This window comes from Ursus arctos, unplaced genomic scaffold, assembly GCF_023065955.2.
Source record: "Ursus arctos isolate Adak ecotype North America unplaced genomic scaffold, UrsArc2.0 scaffold_16, whole genome shotgun sequence".
In the NCBI taxonomy this organism is placed as follows: domain Eukaryota; kingdom Metazoa; phylum Chordata; class Mammalia; order Carnivora; family Ursidae; genus Ursus; species Ursus arctos.
Window position 1 is genome coordinate 14485559 of NW_026622830.1, and position 19741 is coordinate 14505299.

At 55.4% G+C, this 19741-nt stretch overlaps 1 protein-coding gene across 2 annotated transcripts; it reads right to left on the reverse strand.

The window, feature by feature from the left end:
• Positions 1-398: 398 nt before the first annotated feature.
• PCIF1 (phosphorylated CTD interacting factor 1) lies at positions 399-12329 on the reverse strand. 2 transcript variants are annotated; one of them, XM_026503634.3, is made up of 17 exons: positions 11834-12312; positions 9634-9803; positions 8120-8262; positions 7906-8030; positions 6662-6799; positions 6338-6468; positions 6052-6206; positions 5296-5443; positions 5104-5187; positions 4759-4858; positions 3542-3704; positions 2701-2873; positions 2389-2475; positions 2119-2303; positions 1331-1424; positions 1060-1235; positions 399-934 (listed from the first exon to the last, which is right to left on the reverse strand). In XM_026503634.3, exons 3-17 carry the CDS (start codon positions 8241-8243, stop codon positions 706-708), a joined length of 2112 nt encoding a protein of 703 aa, XP_026359419.1. In that variant the 5' UTR covers positions 8244-8262; positions 9634-9803; positions 11834-12312; the 3' UTR covers positions 399-705. The 2 variants fall into 2 exon arrangements, with proteins under 2 accessions (XP_026359419.1, XP_048078226.1); XM_048222269.2 differs by having other exon boundaries at positions 8120-9803; positions 11834-12329.
• Positions 12330-19741: the final 7412 nt, after the last annotated feature.

Genomic DNA, 19741 nt, shown 5'->3' on the forward strand with positions numbered 1-19741 from the left:
GGCTTAGAGCTGCTCCTCCTACTGACCCCAGACTGAATCCTAGCTGGCTGCTCCCTCCCTGTGGCCGCTCCAGGTCAAGCAGGAGTCTAGCTCTCTGCCTGGGCACAGCCCCCAGTCCTCTGCCCCCTGGAGGTAGGAGTACAGGCCTGGCTGTGGGAGTCTGGGGTCTGCAGATAAGACAACACAGGACTCTGGACTCCAGACTGGCTAGACACAGGCAGAGGCCACCAGAGACCCAGTTATGGGGCCAGCAGGGCAAGAAGTTAGACACTGGAGCCCTGGGCTGGGGTGTGAAGGCCCAGGGGGTCATAAGAAGGTGAGCCTGGATATAGAGGGTGTGGTTCCAGGACTAGCTCCAGGTTCTCCGCCTTCTCTGCCCTCAAGACCCTCACACATTCTTAGGGGGGTTTCTGTATTTCCTTTTACAAATGAAACAAGATGGCGATAAGATGGTAGGGATTGGGGGGGAGGAAGGGAAGGGATAGGACCTATTTACACGGGAGTTGGACTGAGTTTGAGGTGAGGAGTTGGGGGATCGGGCAGGGAGGGGGAGCCCTGGCAGAGCCATAATCTTCCTATGACACTGGCAGCCTGAGTCCTGCTGCCACCTCAGGGGGAGGGTCCTGGGGTCTGCTCAGCCCCAAGAGGCCTGAGTCCCAGCAGTCCATACCAGCACCCTGGGGCTCCTCCTCCCCGCAAGATGTGTTAAGTGGGGTGAGGCTCGCGGCTAGGGCCCTGTTCGCGGCCCGAGTCCCGGTCCTTGTTCTCCGAGGAAGAGGAGGAGGAGCCGGAGCCATGGCTGCGGCCTGACTGCCGGTAGGCTGTACTCAGCTCCTGCAGCCGCTCAGGCGTCGGCCCCCACTTGGCAAAGCCAGGGTCGTTCTGTAGGAAGAGCACGGCCGTGTTGTGGACGGCCTTGTAGTGCATTTCTTCCCTGTGGACGAAGGAGCAGTTCAGGGTGGGGCTTGGCCTGGTGTGATCAGCCTGGCCCTCCTCCTCCACCCCCCCATCCCCCTCCACCCCCCCGTCCCCCTCCCCCCGCCCTCCCCGGGCACCCACTTCTTGCAGACATGCTGGGAGCCACTGCGGTACTCGTGTTCGAAGGCAGGCAGGACCAGCTGGTGGCGTTTGAAGCGGCTCTGCTCCATGCGGGTGAGCGCCGGCGTGGGGGGTTCTCGCCACTCGGGGATGAACACGATGAAGGACAGGGGCTCTGGTGAGCTCTCGAGCAGTTTCTATGGGAGGGGGCACGGGGACATCAAAGACTGCCCTCCAGGTGGCTGGCAATCTTGCTTGCCACCCCCACCCCCACTCGCAGCAGCACACCCACCTCGAAGTGAGAGACCATGGCATCCATGAGCTCCTCGCAGAACGGAGGGTTGGCCTCAAAGGAACCACTCAGCGGGGAGAAATCCAGGCAGGGCCTGGGGACAGAGGTGAGCATTCTAAGTCCTACCAGGACCCAGGCCCTCCACCACAAAGAGATGCCGCCCCCAAGCTGTTGAAGGGATGGGCCCTGGTCAGGCCATAGGCCAACATTCACCCTTCATTCATCCTGGGACGAGGCGTGGCCAACTCCATTGAAGGCTGAGGATGGAGAGGCTCAGTGACTTGCCCACCAAGCCACTTAGTGGAAGGGCTAGGGCTCAAACCCAGTTCGGACTCCGCGGCCACCACGGCCAAGCCCCAGCCAGGAGTTCCCCGGCTGCTGAGCCTTCCCTCTTGTTGGCCCAGGCCTGTCTTCCAACTGGAAGCTGTGTCTCCTCCTTTCACCCGTGCTCACTCCCCTCCACTCTCGCGCGTTAGTCTGTAAGGTCTCGGACAACTGAATTACCACTTCCCGTGCCCTCAGTGCCTGGACCATGTGCTCCTACCCCAACCTGGGCTAATTCACCGAGAAACCCACAGGCAGGGTTAGGGGCTATCACAGGTTCCTGGAAGTACAGTGACCAGCCCAAGGTCACACAGCTAGCAAGGCGTGAAGGCAGGACTACACCCAACACTGCCCAGTTCCCAAACCCTGAAGCATTAGGAAGTAGCCGGCCCAGGTGGGATCTCTGCTGTAGAGGAGCCCTTCCTGGGCCTGAGCAGAAGGGCCCAAGAGCCCCCGGCTCTCACCCGCGGGAGCCGAAGTAGCCGTCTGTGTCCGGGAAGGCAGAGCAGTACTGACGGAAGTAGCAGTTGAGGGGCGAGGCGAAGCACTCAAAGCTGACGCCGAAGAGCCGGTGGAGGGCCTCAAAGACGTGCACGGGCAGCGATCCCTGCAGGCCTGTCCCCTCGTAGAGGCCCACGCCAAACATCATCTGCACAGTGGCCACCGTCAGCCTCCGGGGCTCAGCCCTCCCCCGCCCTCTAGAGGAGCCCTCCCCTGCTGCCCCAGGCCTGTACCTGGTACCGTCGGAGGAGACACCAGACTCGGGGCAGGAACCTCTCAAAGGCAGAGTCGTCAATGCAGCTGTAGCGGTAAAGCAGCCACTGTGGGACAGAGAGCAATGGCCTTCAACAGCGCTCCCTCCCTCCCTCCCTCCCTCATCACTGGCCTCCCGCTGAGGACCCGGGCTCCAGAAGGAGTCAGGCCTCCCGCTGAGGACCCGGGCTCCAGAAGGAGTCAGGCCTCCCGCTGAGGACCCGGGCTCCAGAAGGAGTCAGCCCTCCCTCCTCCCCTCTGGGGACCTGCCTCCCCTTCGCCCCAGCTCTTACCAGCTTGCTGAAGTAGTTGCGGCTGACCTTGACCATCTCTCCCTTATACCGGATGCAGACCACATTATTCTCCATATGCATCTCCACGCTGGGCATGGGGGGTGCAGACACGGCCAGCCGCACTGGGTAACAGTACACCAGGCGGGGCTCCACTTCTGGGGCCTCCACCTCCTCTGCAGGCAGGGAGAGCAGTGAGGGGCCGCCTGCCCCAGCTCTGCTAATTCTCACCCCGACAGCCTCAGTGCCTACTGCGTGCTGGGTGCGTCCCATGCGTGTCCCAGTAACCAGGGGAGGTAAGTCTCGTCCCGCAGAGGAGCAGAAGGCAGCTCAGACGGTTTGGTAACAACGTTAACAGCCAAGCAGTTGGCAGGGGCAAGAGATGGTGGCTTGGGTCAACGTGCTCTGTACTGACACAGGCCCCCAGTTTGCCAGACAGGAGTAGGAGAACTACATTGCTCTCCTAGGGATTACGATACCTTACTTAGGGAGCTTTCTGGGCCAAGCACTCTTAGTTACCCCCGAGTTCACATAGGGGCCTGTAGCCAGGCACTAGACCGCGGTGTGGGGAGCCTGGGGCTGGCAGAGATGTAAACACAAGTCCACCTCACTGCCTACCCCCGGCCTGTCTTCACCACCTTCTGGCTCCCCCTTTCCCCAGCCCTTCTCCAGTTCCTACAGGAGGGTGAAACCCCTGAGCCCAAGGACAGCAGGTCCTGCCTCAGACGTTGCTGGGGGAAATGGGCTTCCCCAAACCAGCCTGTGGCCTGGAGGCTCAGCCTTGCCTGTCCCTTCAGTCAGGGCCCAGGAAACAGAGTTGACAGCCTCACCGCTGGCTCCCTACCTGGGATGTTGTTTTCCTTGAGGATGGCAAGGTGCTTCTCACGGATCCGCTTGACATACTCCAGGGAGATGTGGTAGATCTTACTACAGATGCCCTCCACGGAGTCCTTAGCTGCGGCTGACACGTGGGGGCCGCACTGCCTCCGTAGGTGCTCCAGGCGGTCCTGGAGGAGACACTCCTGATCAGGGCTCTAGGGGGCTGGTGGGGGAGGGCTGGTGGGTGCCAGCAGTCCTCGTTTTGAAACCAGCTCTGCTACTCAACTAGCTGTGTCCCTTGGACCAGTCCCTTGGCATCTCTGAATCTTATTCCTCAACTGTTAAGGGAACACAAAATACTCACCGCATAAGGCAGTTTGAGTATGAAATGGGATCATTCCCATTACGGGCTTAACCAGGCCCCTGGCATAAAGCAAGTGTCCAATAAATGCCAGCACCTACAGTGGGGCTTACACTGCACCAGATCCCATAACTGCTGGGGACACAGACAAACCAGGCACAGTCCCCGCTTATAAAGCATCCGCCATCTACCGGGGGAAGAGACCATTACAAAATGGGGTCCTTGGTCACTGCAGATTTGAAATCTGAGCTTTTAGCAACTGATGAGGCTTTAAGCATTTGTCGTTTTGCTGAATCACGTGTGAAAGTGATGAGTGAAAATGAGTCACTCTGGCTAGTGAGTACACCTACCTTTGTCACTCTACGTGTCAAGTACAGTTACTATCATGAAGTGCGAAACCTTGTCTCTTGTGAAAAATGGTCCTGAAAAGAAAGCCCATTGCTAGTGCTGGTGGGGAGTCAGAAGTGGCGGGTCTGGGCCAGAAAACAATCGCTGTGGACACAGCAATGCAGGGCACCGAATCCGGGGCCCACTCTTCACTGTGCTGAGCGCACACACCCGAGCAAAGGCAGTTTGTCCACCTGTGTCCAAAAGTCTATTCAAGGGAGATGTCTGACATCCATTACGTTGAAAAGGCAGTTACTTAAGGTGTGTGGCCAAGCACAGGATTCCATTAAGAACCTTAATGGAGACTGTCTTTAGGACGGAGCCAGGAGCCTGGACAAACCTCTCTACGGGCGGAAGTTGGGGGACCGATGAGCATCAGAGGTCTGCTGAACAGCACAACGGGCTGCCGTGGGCACAACGGGCGGCCTAGGCAGGCAGCTGGAGGAAGGAGCCACAGAGCCTTTCCGCCGGCCTCCTCACCCGGGGCCACTCACCATGTAGTCCTCCTTGGAGGCCGAGTGGTCCTTCCGCAGCCAGCTGAAGGTGTCCTCCACGTTCCATTTGACCACCTTCCTGCTGTCGGGGGACGCACTCCTGCCGGTTGAGGGCGCGTAATGGAGCCAGCGGTCGGGTATTTGCTCCACACTTGCTCCCCCTACCCCACCTGCACTGACATTTGGCCATCAAGGCTTCCCTCACAGTCCTTGGGCTGCCTTTGGGAGCCGACCCTCCTCCTGCCACCAAGAGCCATGACTGAGCCCCATGAGATGGGCCAGAGAACCCAGGACCTCCCCACCCTGATCACCCACCCAGCCTGTGGCGGGCAGGAGAGAGCAAACCTGGATTCAATAAGCCGCCTCGCAGCTTCTGCGTATTTAAAGAGCAGGCGCTTGGCTTCCTCCCGGAACTTGATTCGGGATAACCTGGGACAGGGAGCAGGCGGATGTGAGGCCTTCTCTAAAGGACTGGCCACACACACCCAGCCCCCCACCCCCACCCCACCGGGGTTGGCCCCAGCTGTGGGCCTGTACCTGATGGGAATGTCATTCATGATTTCACGAAACATGGAAGGTGACACGACCGGTTCACAGTTGCTCGGCAACAGGGGGTCAGAGCCTTTATCCACAACCTTGCGCTCCAGCATCCAGCGGTTGAAAGATTCTCGAGGGGGCTCGATGCCTGCAGGACAGACGAGCCGGTGAAGGTCTGGCTCAGCCGCCTCCCCGCAGGCCCGGCACACGGGAGGTGTGCAGGCACCGGGCGGGCCGCTGTAAACGGCACAGCCCGCTCTGTGAGGAGCACCTCCCCTAGGCAGCATCTCCCCAGGAAGACTCTGAGAATCTCCAGTTTTCTACAGAGTGTCCGTAAACGTTACTTAGGGGAAAAGAGAAACACTACATTTTAGCAAAGTTCAGCAGGCTTCTTTGCTAAGGAATAAAAGCCGCAGCCTCCTGAGGACTCCCACTTCCTCCTCGGAGCAGCAATGCCGCGAGGTACAGGTACTTGTGTTTTTCTGCCCGCTTACAGACACACAAAAAGGCCTCACGCGTACCTGACAAACAGTAAGCATTCTGGAAGTGTGAATGATGGCTTTTGCGGTTACTGATGCCAGCCTTCCTGTGAGCAGTTAGCAGAGCTCGGCTCCAGCAGGCCTGCGCCCTGCACAGCCCACGCTCTCAACCACTAGGCTCCACTGCGCCATTCCCCCGCCCAGCCGCTCCAGCCCAGCTCCTGGCTGGGGGGAAGAGGGGTGGAAACAAGGGTCCCGAGGCCCTGGAGGCAGTTACCCTCTCGCTGCTGGCACAGCTCCCGGTAGTGCTGCCGGAGCTTGAGGATGAGCTGGGAGCGAAGCAGCTCCACCTCGGGGTGTGGGGGCAGCACCTCTGAAGGGCCCCGGTGCTTGATGACAGCATTGGTCTGGATGTCCAGATCCCAGTACACCCTTGGGGCACAAAAAGGAGCAAAGAGGAAAGTAGAGGAAAGGGAGGATGCGTGCCCGGCCTGCCACCGCACCCCACGGTCCCGGGCGGCATCAATGATGGATGGCCCAAAGCCAATCAGCGGGGGACTCACTCAGTGGGTCGGAGGAGAGTTGCCTGCTGTTTATCTTCAGGGGATGTCCCCCACATCTTCAGCGTTGGGGTTCCTGGGATACTGGGGGAGCTAGGCACCGATGGGCCTGTGGGTGTCACGGGGATTTCAATCTAGAGAAAAAAGCAAAAGACACCAGGGTCAGGAGAGCTGGCCTACGGCTACTGCACCAGCGCAGCTGGGGAGCTGTGCCCCAGGCCCCCTCCTGACCAACCTGCCACTGCCCAGCCCTTGCCGGGAACCTGCTGGCTGCCCACCTGGGGCAGCCGCTTACCAGCCACGTCCTCACAGCCCGCAGACACTCACCTTGGGCTTCTTCACACCATTGCCGCTTGGCTGCTCTTCCGAGAGCTGCCGCTTTCGGGGCTTGTTCTCGGCCGGGGGGGTTTCCACCAAGCTTGAGTCTTGGGGCAGTGGGGTCGCATTCAGCCCCAAAGGGTCCGACTGGTGGAGGGAAACCAGCAGAGTTGCAATGGGAGGCAGTGGCTTAGGAGTCCCAGTAATATGAAATCCTGACGCCCTCCTGCCCCCTGCTCCCACTGCTCTGAAAAGAGCAAAGGGGGCTGGGATGCAGAAAGAACGTTGGGCTCCACTCCTGCCTGCCTCTTGCAACCGTGTGACCTTGGGAGAGCGCCATCCCTTCCTAATTTCCTCGCCTTCAAAATGGCCATGCTAAACAGACCCAACCTCCTGTGGGGAAGATGATTCAATGAGTCCATGAATATGACCAGTTTAATAGGACATCTGGCACGAGAGGAACCCTCTGTACATGTTAATTTCTCCTCCTTAAACATGAGAATGAGAGGAATAAAGGAAAAAACTCAAGCCCTGTGGATGAAATTCCTTTGGTGACCCCGAGAATGAGGGATGGTAGGCAGGGTGGCCCTTAAATCACATCGGGTTCGAGTTCAGCTCTGCCGCTTACTGGCTCGAGGTCTTAGGCCAGTCCTTTCCCATCTCTGACCCTCAGTGTCTTCATCTGCAAAATGGAGGTGTCAACTGGCTTGATTATGCCCAGTGAGAAAAGTCACCCCACCTGATAAGGATCGAAAAGCCCCTGTTCCTGCCAGACGGCAGCCCTCACATGGACACTTCCGTTCCTAGAACCCGCTTCTCCCCTCTGACAACTTTCACTTCACTAACTTTGTCACCTTAAATGCTAATTCAAGGAGAAGCATTCCCTGTTCCCTCCCTGCGAGTGGACCAGGGTCCCTGGTGTAGCCTAACACTAGTCTTCATGCACGTGCCACACTGCGATCCTGCGGGCTCCTCAGTAGACTGCGGGCCCCCCGAGAGTACAAGGGCAGAACCAGTTGCTCACAACTGCACCACAGGCACAGTACCCAACAGGGAGTTCAAATTCAGTATCACAATTACAATCATCTCTTTACGTGTCAATCTCTCCTATTCGAGTGTAGGTTCCATGTGCATGTCACTGTATCCCCAGGTCCCGAAACGGAGTTAGGTGCATAATAGCTGCTCGAGATAGATTTGGGGAAGGCCCAGATGCTAGAAGCTGCTCTGGAGCCCTGCCCTGGGCTGGCACTCACGATCACGTCATGCTGGCCCAGCACAGGCATCTCCCACAGGGACTGGTTGGTGAATCGGTTGAAGTAGTAGGGACGGTTCTCCCTCCGGCTCCAGCACTTCTCCCAGCCCGCATGCACCAGCTCCTCTGCAAACAAGCATGGAACCCAGCCGGGGTCAGGGCTGCTCCTGAGGCATCCTTCCTACCCGCCACCCTACCCTGCCCCTCGCCAGTACCTGGGAGGTCCTGCACCAGGCGGATGGGCTTTGGAGAACAGGGCTGGCTCTGATTGGAGGTGCCCGGGGAGTGACTCAGCAGGGACGCTTCCTCCCGGGGACTGCCGTGATTCTCATTGGCCATCTCAGCACCCACACCGGACCTGCCACACAGAGGACCGAAGGGTGTCAGTCCAGCAGGGCATGGAGGTCAGCTCCACCCCTCACCCACCAATTACAATCCACTGAGGGCTCCATTGACCACTTGGAAACATGAAGAAATCAATCTAGTCCTGTCCCTGGAGGGCCAGTGTGGTACCAGAGGAACCTGGGATCTAAGTCGCAGTTTCCTCTACTGTAAAATGGGTGCACTCCTGTTGCTCCTTCTGCCCGACATACTCTCCCCATTTCTCAGCCTCGCTTGTCAGGACATTTACATGCTCCAGGAAGCGTTCCTGGACTCCACCCCCCACCCCCCACCCCCAAGGGAGGTGGTCAGAGCCCCTCCGCAGGGCCAAGAAAACCTCCACTGTGGCACTCAGTCCTATCAGCTGGGTTTGTCTACCCATCAGACGGTCAGAAGAACTGAGTCCAGTTCATCTCCCCAGTGCTCAGCAGGGTACCTGGACCCAATAGGAACTCTATTCAATCCACAAATATTTACAAAGCACGGAGTGGCAGAGAAGACAGAATAGGGTCTGCCCTTGAGAAGCTATTCCCACAAAAAAGAACAGTAAATCCTCCTCTTTCCTGTCCCTATCCAATAAAACCTAACTGGAACAGAGTGCGGCCCAGAGGGGACATGGCATCTAAGTGGCTGCCTCATTCTGTGCTTCAGGACAGGAAACAATTTGTTGCTAAAGAAACCAGCAGGACTGAGAAGAAATATCTAATTCAGTCCTTCCTAATCCTCAGGTGAAAATGTACTTTAAGTACCAGGAAGCAGGTCAGCTCCTTCAGATTTGTATTCCCCATGACCCCCACCCAAAACACATCCAGCACAAGCCTCGATGGCCAGTGATTCCCGACCTGGCTGTTCACTCCTAGGGGCCCAACCGAGATTGGACGGGTGATCCCAAAGTTGTTCTCAATATGTCACAGCACCCAAAGAAATCATTTACCCACAAAAAGAGCACAAAGGCATGTTGAAACATCAGTTATCTTTGCTTGCTGAAATTTTATCAATTCATTGTGGTCACACTGATTATCTCATGATGATCAGAAGCTCGGATTGGCTGTTGACAACATCATAGGAATCACTGGGACATTAATTTTATTTGTACACTCAGTCATAGATGTCTTCATTAATTTGGAAAGGGAAAAGTGAACGGTTACTTTGTTGGTACAGTTTGGTAGTAAAAAATGCACAGAGCAAGAGAACATACATACAACCAAAGGGGGCCGTGATAACAGAAAGGTTCGGAACCACTAACCGAGGGGAGAAAAAGCTTGATTCTCTGGGGAGGAGGGATTCCCGGTGCCTTGGGGCTGAGCCCATACGTCTCAAGCCTGAAAAAGGTCCCTCTTTTTCTCACCCTCTGGGGTCTGCAACGCTAGCATGAGAGGGTTTTCTTCTCCAACCGGATGGACCCCCACGTCACAGGGTCCCACAGCGGCAGGGGGGCTGCAGGAAGGCTCAGCACAGGTGGGTAGGCTGGTCAGCAGTAGAGTGGACGGGGGCCCAGGGAATTCCTTGCATCAGCAACTGCAGAGCAAACAGAAGAAGAGAGAGTCACGGACCTGTGAAATGCTGCAGTGCAGGGACAACAGCAAGAGGGCAGCGACACAGAGCACGTCAGGAGCCCCCAGGACAGGGCGGGGGACACTGTGGGAGACCTGGGGATTTAAGGGACGAAAATGATACTTCTCAAACTTTGCAAACCATAAGGTTCACCTTCATGGACTTGCAGCCTGCAGTCACACAGGCCCCATGTTGAGGAGGGGCCTAAGCCTGGTTTCATGCTCTACGATTGCTGTCTCGAAGTTTTTAATAAATTTTTAATAAGTGGGCCGTGTTTTCATTTTGCGCACTGGACCCCACAAATTGTGTAGCTGCTCCTATCAACCAAAATAGCCCTAAGACAAGAGAAAAGTGAACATACCATTTGGTCCTTGAACAACACAGGTCTGACCCGCGTGGGTCCACTTACAGGCAGTTTTTTCAATACAATGTGCTATTATAAACGTATTTACACTTGCTTATGATTTCCTTAGTAACATTTTCTTTTCGCTATCTGACTTTATTGTAACAATACACTGTATAATACACATAATATGCAAAACCCATGTTCATCCACTATGTTACCAGTAAGGCTTCCAGTCAACAGCAGGCTATTAGTAAAGCTGAGCGGAGTTGAAAGTTCTACTGGGATTTCCAATTGTGCCGGGACCGGTGCCCCTAACCGCGGTGTTGTTCAAGGGCCAACTGTACATATCACAGCTCCAGGGCACGCTCCCCAGCCACCCACAGTGATCGAAAAACACACTTCGTTGAATCAATCTTTTAAAACCACAATAATCATACATGCAATGCATTATGTAACACAGCACGTTCATCTTTATTGACAGTTTCCCCAACAAATATCGTGTGACACTGATGCACCACGTAGCTGAACTACGCAGAGGCAGCAAGAACAGCACAGCTTAGTGGCCAAATGGGGACACTGCAGTGTTTTCAAAGCCGACTGTGCATCACGAGGGCTTGTCAAACAATTCAGATTCCTGTCCCTCACTTCACGTCCTAGGAGTCAGGAATGGGGAGGGGAAATACACAACAATTTGTACTTTTTAAACGCACCCCAAAAGGTGGGACTGGGAAACGGGATGACAACTTTTACACCGCTTCAAACCTTTACCAATTTTTTACGATTAAAAGAGTTCTCTTAATTTCCCAGGTGATTTGGAAGCAGCAGGTCGGCGGCCGAAGAACCCGCTCTGGGTTTGGGCAGACCCGAGGTCCAGGTCCTTCTGCCGCTTTCCGACTTACAAACAGGAATCATTCGACCTCTGCAGTCTCTATACGTAGAGCCTAGCGTATTGTACGCTTTGAGTAAGAAATAACTCTATTATTAAGATAATGTTTTTATTTATCCAAAGGCTCCCCGGCCCCCGCGCATACCGCAGTCTGACAGCGCCGACCAGCTTAATAAACAACTGTATCTGCGCAACCCGAGGAACCCACCAGAAGGAAAAGAACCCGGTTACGGGATTGGAGAAAGATGGGGCGGGACCATCTCAGTAATGCACCAATCAGAAACCTCTGAATCAGGAGGGCGGAGTCAAAGGGCTTGCAAAATGCGCAGGCGCGGGGGCCGCTCAAGGAGGGAGCTCCCCCACCCGAGCGCGCGCACACCTTCCCCTCCCCCCAACCCCAGCGGGGGCGGGCTGTTTGGCGCGCGCGCGCCGGCCCATCTCCCGGGCTCCGCCCCCCGCCCCACCGCGCGCTCCCGCCCCCGGGCTGAGGCGACTCAGAGTCGGAGCCCGACACAAAGGCGGTGGCGGCGGCAGCAGCGGAGGGGCCCTAGAGGCCGCTCCGCCCGCGCTCTCCGGGCCCACCTCCCTCACCCAAGCCACCGGCCCGGCCGCCCACCCGCGGGCCTAAGATGGCGGCGGCGGCAGAGACAGGGCAAGCGGTGGCCCCGAGCGGAAAGCGCCGGAGGGGCAGCGCTGCCCGGCTTCGGATCCCCGGACCCCGGAGCGGCTCGCGGCGGGACCATGGCTTCCTGGGGCTCTTACCTGCCCGGAGCGGACTCGAGGGGACGCGGCTACACGTTCTGCTCGACCTCCTGTTTTGCCGCCTCCGCCTCGCCCTCCCCAGCGCCGCTGCCGCCATCTTGTGTCCCGGGCCGGGACTCCGCGCTGCGCATGCGCTGGTACCGCCTCTGAGGGACCTCGCCGCTGCCGAGCCGCCATCTTGAGTGTGGCAGGACCGGCCGACTCCACAGACCCTGCTTGCTTTCGGCCCCCTCCCCTTCCGTCCTTCTCTGTTGCTCCTTGCGGGTCTCAGGAGGGCACGGGAGCTTCGCAGTTTGTGGGGGTGTGGACTAAGGAAGGAACGAGCTCACAAGCACGCTCCCTGCCTCAGTTTCCCCCCCCCCCCCCCCCCGCGAGCACAGCCGCCGGGGCTGGAGAACCTGGGTGGGAGGTGCACCGCCTGGGCCGGACTGAGAGTGCGCACCGGGTGGCGCGGGGCGGGCTGGGAACCTGCGGCGCTCGGCAAAGGCGCCGACCCGGGGGCGGAGTTGTGGTGACGCCGCTCTGGGCGTAGCAGGGACCTGGGTCCTAGCTCCGGCGGGGCTCTTCCACTTAAACGTCCAGTCGCTTGCCCTGTCTGGGCCTCTGTCAGGAATGTTTTCCGGCCATTTTCCATATCCAGGATGCATGCAAATCGAACCTTCCCCCACTGTGGGGCTACATAAGTTACAAGTGCTCGTGAGTAGAAGAAACTCAAAACAGCGTGGGAGACATAAAAAAGGGCTTTGGCAAATTTAGGAAATCATTAACTAAATGCATCAGAGGGGCTCTCCCAGCACTGACGTACCTATGGCTACTAGTTGCGGTGCTAAGCCCCACTGAGCGCTCAGACCGGCCACAAAGGTTAGCCACAGCAGGAGATGCCGTTGCTAGGTGCCCCACTGCAGGCTCCCCGCCGGCTTCTTGGGTGGGGGCGGGCCGGCTCGCTAGCTCCACCTCCCTCGTGCAGCCTTAGGAAACCGATGGACTCCACAGTAGCTTGAGAGGAACGCAAGGTTGCCACCTGCTGTTGGCCTGGCGCTTCCCGAGCGGAGCCAGAGGTTGCAGGTACCCGAGCTGGGCAGCAGCCTCCGCCGTCCGTGGTGCCTGGCCCCGTGCAGCCGGCTGGGCTTGGGGGAGTGTCAACAAAGCCGGAGGCAGCCGTACGAACTAGGGTATTCATCAGTCCGGCTCGGTTTCGAACCCTGCGCCTCCATCCCAGGTGTGTGGCCTTGAGGAAGTTTTTCCACCTCTTTAAGCTTTAGTTTCCTCTAATGGAAGCTAAGTCCGCCTGCCTCCTAAAGGTTTGGTGAGAATTAACTGGATGACGCCTGTGAAGTACTCAGCACATGTGGTACCTGGCATTTAGTAAACGTTAGCTAGTACCGCCTCGCAGGGTTATGAGGATCGCTCCACGGAGATTCGAGCCCTCCAAAAATACACTTGCCCAATGAGGTAGGTGAAGCCAGTCCTGCGCTCACAGAGTATTCTGTTCACTCGGGAAGCTTAATAGGAAATCAGGTGCCTGGTCCCCACCTCACACCTACACCAGGGACCACATGTTCTGCTCTCCCCAGGACAGTCTTGATTTTATGTCTGCTGTCCTGGCATAATTAGTAATATTGCCTCCTTTCTCAAAAATGCCCTGGTTTGGACAATAAATTATATGGTCACTCCAGACTTACAGAATGCCCAGTTTTGCGAGCTCCCCGGCTAGTTCTTACACTGGAGTGTGAACACCATATAGTCACTGCGGTCTGTTCGTCTCTTATGCTTTCAAAGTATCTTTTCAGTTGTTGCTCAGAGGCTCCCATCCCGAGTGCCTCTTCCTATTTTACCATGTAATCCTCTCCAAGAACTCTGAGAGGAGAAATTATTATCTCAAGTCGACCCATGGGTAAACCGAGGCTGCGGGGAAGGGTCAGGGGTCAAGTAATTGTATGAAGTAATACGAAATATTAGAACTGGGGTCTTGAGACCAGGGTTCCCAGCATCAAAACCCAAAGCTGACACCAGGAAACCACACTGCTTCCCTCTCTTGTGGGGACGGGAGTCTGGACTTTAGGGAGGTGACTTGGCTGAACTCACACAGCGGGTCCCGGACAGCTCCACTTCAGACTCACAGTGTTAAATACTGCTTTTCGCCTTCGTCTGCCCCCCGCCCAGGCTGGTTCCTCCCAATGCACTCCTCACATCCCCCTCTCCTTATTTTCCACATACAGTCAAAACCAGCCTCTTCTTCCCATCCCCTTTCCTACTACCGTAGAGCAAGCCCCATTATTTTTGAAACCTCCTTCCTATTAAGAAGAGCACAGATCCAGAAAAGTGCACAAAATGGAAATGTGAGCCTTTGTGATCCGTCACAGAGTGCAGACCCAGGTGAGCATCACTCAGGTCAAAGTAACCTCAAGCACAGCGTAGTCACCACTAATTTTGTGATCACTTCTTTGCTTGTATGGTTTTACTATTCAAGCATGTATCCCTAAACACTGTGGTTTCATTGTTTCTTTCCTTGAACTGTATACAAACGGAGCTATACCGACCTACGCTGTGCCGGCCTTCTTTGGCCCGGCCTTGCACTTGCAAAACCCATTTATGTTGTTGCATGTAGCTATAGTTCATTTTCATTGCTGTATTCGGTCTTCCAATGCATATTTATCGATTCCACTGTTGGGAGATATTTGAAGCCCCTCCTGAATTATTATTATTATTATTAACCTCCTTCCTGAATTATTATGGATAATAATAATTAATAACAAAATAATCATATTTAAATAAATAATGAGTTAGTCCATTGATTCTGTAAATATTCGAATGAAGGAGTGAATAGCAAGTCCAGTCTCCAAACTGCTCTTCCTGTCCTCCAGCCTTGCTTCTGTCCTAGTCCATAATCCCCCTGCAGTCACAGAGATTTCTTTAAATCTGGTCATATGTATGGCAAATCTGATCAAGTCGCCCTGGGCTTAAAAATCCGTGAATATCTCCCCACTGACTGCAGGGTGAAGTCCCAAACCCTTAAGTTGGTTTACAAGGTCATAATTATAATGAGAGCTACCACGGCAGAGCATTTAGCATGGGCTGTGCCAAGCACTTTACATACATTCATGTTACTCATGATCCAGACCTTCAAACCGCCTCTCCTTCATCAGGCCCCAGCCATCTTGAACTATGTGTCATTTCCCCGAAGATACCAGGTTCTCTTTGACCTTGGGCCTTGCATATGCCGTTTGCTCTCTCTCTTCCTCCCCAGTTGGACTCATTCAGCCTTCAAGTCTTACTTTAAAATTTTATTTATTTTTTATTTGAGAGTTGGGGGGGTAGGGGGTAGGGGCAGAAGGAGAAGGAGAGAGAATCTCAAGCAGACTCCCTGCTGAGCGCAGAGCCTGATGTGGGGCTCGGTCTCACAACCCTGAGATCATGACCTGAGCCAAAACCAAGAGTCGGATGCTTAACTGACTGAGCCGTCCGGCGCCCTCTTCAAGGCTTACTTTAGATGTCACCTCCACCAGGCAGCCTTCCCTGAACTTACCTTCACCCAGGCTAGGTCAGGCCCCCTCTTCTGTGCTCAGTGGACTGCTTAAGGGCGGGGCTGGGGCTTGTTCACATCTGTGGCCCCCATACCCAGTGCTGTGCCTAACCCTCTGTAAATATTTGTTGACCACGGACAGACCACACTGGGTGGCAGCCTGGGTGACTTTTTCCAGGTATCCCTCTTTCTATTCCAGGCTCTGGTTTCTGTGGTGGGCACACCAAGGCAGCGCCCTTTGAGATGCCAAGAAAAGCATGAGGCGCCGGCCATGGCCGAGTCCCTGCCAGCAGCTCCGAGTCCTCAACTCCCAAGATAGGGATGGGCAGGTCAAGCAAAGATCCTGGGGCTTTCAAGCACTCCAACTTTTCCGAAGTAAGAAACCTCATGAGTTGGGAGAGATGGTTGAGATAAGCAGAGCTCCTCCATTCCTGGCTGGAAGCCTGCTGGCAGAGCCTCTGAGGACCTCAGCCTCAACTCAGGACAAAGCCCAGTCTCCATATGAAAGCAGAAACATAAACATACAGGCTCCGGCTGCCACATACCTTTACCCCCTTGTTCTTTGCCACTATAGCAGGAAGCTGCTGAGAGCGAACCACACATCTCAACCCCTGAGGTCCTGGCGGTCGGGAAGGGAGGCTCCAGCGTGATCCCGATCCAGGCTGCCCCCACCCAGGTCCGGCCAGAGCTGCCCATAGCCTCTGTTCCACAGTTTAAATAACACTAAGGCAGTTTCCAAGGCCAGTGGGCCTGGCCCCAGGGAAGCTGCAGAAGAAAAGTCTTCCACCCCAAACTGTGGTTTCCACTGGGAGTGGCTCTCTGGACATTCTGGGGCCAGATGAGAGAAGCCATTTAGGCCAAGAATAGACGAGGGGAGTGGGGCGTTTCCTCTGGTCTTCCTGGTCCTTTAAGTGTCTGATGTGGTGTCCCGCTCCCCTCCTTTTCTTCCTTCGGCTGGGCCCGGTATGTGGTGGGGCCTGCCCCAGAACCTTGAGAACCAGAGATAAATCAGACAGACTCCTTGTCCTCGGGCTGCTCACAGAGGAGGAAAGGAGGCAGACACATAAATAAACCCTCTGCTACGGGGACATAAGGGTTCTGCTGGGCTGACTAGGAAGGTGGCCCTGCAAAAGAGAAGGCTTCAGAAGAGATGGCAATGAGCTGACTCTGGCCGGAAGGATAGGACTTTCCAGGTGGGCAAGGATACAGCCCGTGCTGAGGCCTAGAGGGGTGGCAAGGGCGTGTTGGGGGCGCTCGGCAGCCTGAGCACTGCCAGGCAACGGGGAAGGTGCAGGTCAAGCCAGGGTCCTGGACCCCAAATTCAGTCCCTGTTCTAGGTGAACACCTGGCATCTCCAGGTGGTGTCTGGGTCATCTCAGGATAGGGGCGGGGGGCACCTTCACCCTCCCCACCCATTCCTTCTGATGCCCATTCTTTTTTTTTTTTTTTTTTTAAGATTTCATTTATTTATTCGACAGAGATAGAGACAGCCAGCGAGAGAGGGAACACAAGCAGGGGGAGTGGGAGAGGAAGAAGCAGGCTCCCAGCGGAGGAGCCCGACGTGGGGCTCGATCCCATAACGCCGGGATCACGCCCTGAGCCAAAGGTAGACACTCAACCGCTGTGCCACCCAGGCGCCCCTCTGATGCCCATTCTTACTACTTTGGGCAGAGTGGCCACGAACTGGGATGTTTACACTCCTATGAGCTGATTCTGCAAAATGAAGTCCCCGACTTCTCCAAACAAGAAGTCAGGGTGACAGCTGGCAGCTTTGTGAACATCTGAGATCAGAGGAAGCTTTGACCTAGAGAGGGGGGAGGGGGAGCACGCCAACTGAGCCTGGATCCCGGCTGAGGGGTTCCTAGGACGCTTGGCTTCTAACCCAGAGATCTCAACCCTGTCGGGAAAAACTTGGGGTATCATTTTTAATCTGCCGCCAGAGTCACCTGTTTCAAATGTACAATTCAATGATTTGGGTAAACGTACACAGCTGTGCAGCCATCACAACTCAGTTTTAGAACAGTTCCGTCACCCCAAAAAAGAGCTCTCGTGACTGTTTGCCCTCACCCCGTCTTCCCACACCCCAGACCCGGGTAACCACTACTCTGCTTTCTTTCTCTATAGAGTTGCCTTTTCTGGACCTTTCACATAAACGGAAGTTTCGGCCTCAGCCCCTTCACTTCGCGCCGTGGTTTTGAGACTCAGCTATGTTGTGGCACCGATCAGTGGTTCAGCCTCTTCTCCCGCCGAAGAGTCCTCCATGCACAGATCTGCCACGTTCTGTGGGTCTGTTTACCATCCTAGACGTTTGCGTTGTTTCCACCTTTTGGCTGTTAGGAATGGTGCTGCCATGAACATCCCCGTGCAAGTGTTTGTGTGAACGTTTGTTTTCCTATCTGCGGAGTGGACGCCTAGACGTGGAATCCCTGTGTATGTAGTAAATGTGTATTTAACTTTATAAGAAACTAACAAAGCACTGTGCTATGTTACGTCCCTACCAGCAACGCGTGAAGGGTCTCATTTCTCCACGTGCTTGCCAATGCTTGTTACTATCAATCTTTTTCATTATATCCTATTGAGGAACTTTTTAAAAAACACCCACCGATGCCTGGGCTTCAGCCCAAACGAATTAAATCAGAGTTTTGAGGGGTGCCCGGCTGGCTCAGTCTGTAGGGTGTGCGACTCTGGATGTCAGGGTCATGACTTGAACCCCACGTTGGGTGCAGAGGTGACTTAAAAAAAAAATCATCAGAGGGGCACCTGGGTGGCTCAGTCAGTTAAGCGTCCGACTCTTGATCTCAGCTCAGGTCTTGATCTCAGGGTCGTGAGTTCAAGCCCCACGTTGGGCTCCATGCTGGGTGTGGAGCCTACTTAAAAAAAAAAAAAATCAGAGTCTCAGGGTTTGGGACCAGCCATAGGTATTCAAAACATAACAAAGCAAAAGCAAAACCCTCCCTATTTAAAAAGCTACTAGTGTGCTGAAGGGTTGAGAACCAGTGATCTCACTTTAGGCCTGAAGTTCCAGCCTCTGGGGCAGTGAGAGGGACCTCAGGCTGACTAGCAGCCTCTCCCACACCAGGAAGCAGAGGCGCTTGCCTCCCAAGAAGGCACATGAAGTCCCAGAGCAGCCCGGCCTGTTGGAAGATGAGGTTAAAGGGCCTGGGAGTGGCTTGGGTCAGGGAGCCCTGATTTCTGCACAGCCAGCAGAGATCTTGAGGGAGCACCCCCCCCCCCCCGCCCGTGACTTTAGGGATTGTTCAGGCCTCTTAAGAGATTAGTAAAGTATGGCATTCCTGGCTGCAGACCAGCTCCAGATAACCTCAGAAAGATGGAAGGAGAAGGGTGGTGCCAGCAGGAAGCATAGGGAGCTTAGAGGCTCAGGGGGGGATTAGGCCGGCACTGCTCAGTTCGTGATAAAAATCTCCTCCTTTTGAAGGGTCGGTAGATGGTAATAACGACCCACTCTCTATGTACCGGACCCTGTGCTGGGCCCTGGGGACACAGCCATGAGTGTCAGGCTCCTGCCACCATGGGGCTCACAGTCTGCTGGAAGAAACAGCCAATAAAGAATGAAGCAGAGTGACAGGAGGTGATGGGGAGGGGTCCTCGAGAGACGCGAGTGAATGAAGGAAGCTAACCACGCAGTCTGTGTGCAAAGGTGCATCCGGTGGAGGGAAGGGTCAACAGCAAGCTTGAGGCTGAGTGAGTTGGTGGGCCGGCGGTGGTGGAAGATAGTTGGATGGAAGGCAGGCAGGAGCTAGGTGGCCTGGAGTCCTTCCGGGCTCGTGGCCCGAGTCCAGGTCTTATTTTGTGTGTGATAGGGAGTGAATGAGGGTTTTGAATAGGGTAGTAAAATACTACCATTTCTACTTTTTCAACATCACTGTAGTGGTGCAAGATGGCTAGAGGCAGGGACATGAGACTAGCTGTCCGGGTAAAAGAAGAAAATAGCCCGGACTAGCATTGGTGCAAATGGAGAAGTGTGCGTGGGGGGCGGGGGGGGGGGAAGCACCTTCTGGAATTCGGGACAGCAGGATCTGCTGACATGAGCTTTCAGGAAGTACGAGATGCAAGGATAACTCCCCTGCTTCTGGGTGAGCTTCGAGCATCTGGGTGAGCATGGGCCCGTGATCTGAGATGAGAAGCCTGGGAGAGCAGCAGAATTTGGTACCAGAGTGGGGATCGTGCTGAAATACAGCGCTAGCTGGGTGGCAGCGGAGAGGGAGGCCGAAGGGCTGTTGATGTCCTCTTGGCTCCCGGCTGAGGGAAGGTTGGGCCCTCAGAGACTGCGGCAGCAGAGCATCTCGGAAAAAGTCAGGATGCTGCAATGTTGGGGTGCTTCTTGCACCCTTTGGAAAGGCCTGCAAAGAGACAAGCATAGGCTG

Bases quoted from the DNA above. Each gene is read 5' to 3' on its own strand.
- PCIF1 (XM_048222269.2), bottom strand. From the start codon at position 8,243: ATGGCCAATGAGAATCACGGCAGTCCCCGGGAGGAAGCGTCCCTGCTG. The intron at 5,188-5,295 runs GTACAGGCCCAC...TCCCTGTCCCAG, and splicing joins ATGAATGACATTCCCATCAG to GTTATCCCGAATCAAGTTCC. The intron at 935-1,059 runs GTGGGTGCCCGG...CTTCGTCCACAG, and splicing joins TCCCAGCATGTCTGCAAGAA to GGAAGAAATGCACTACAAGG.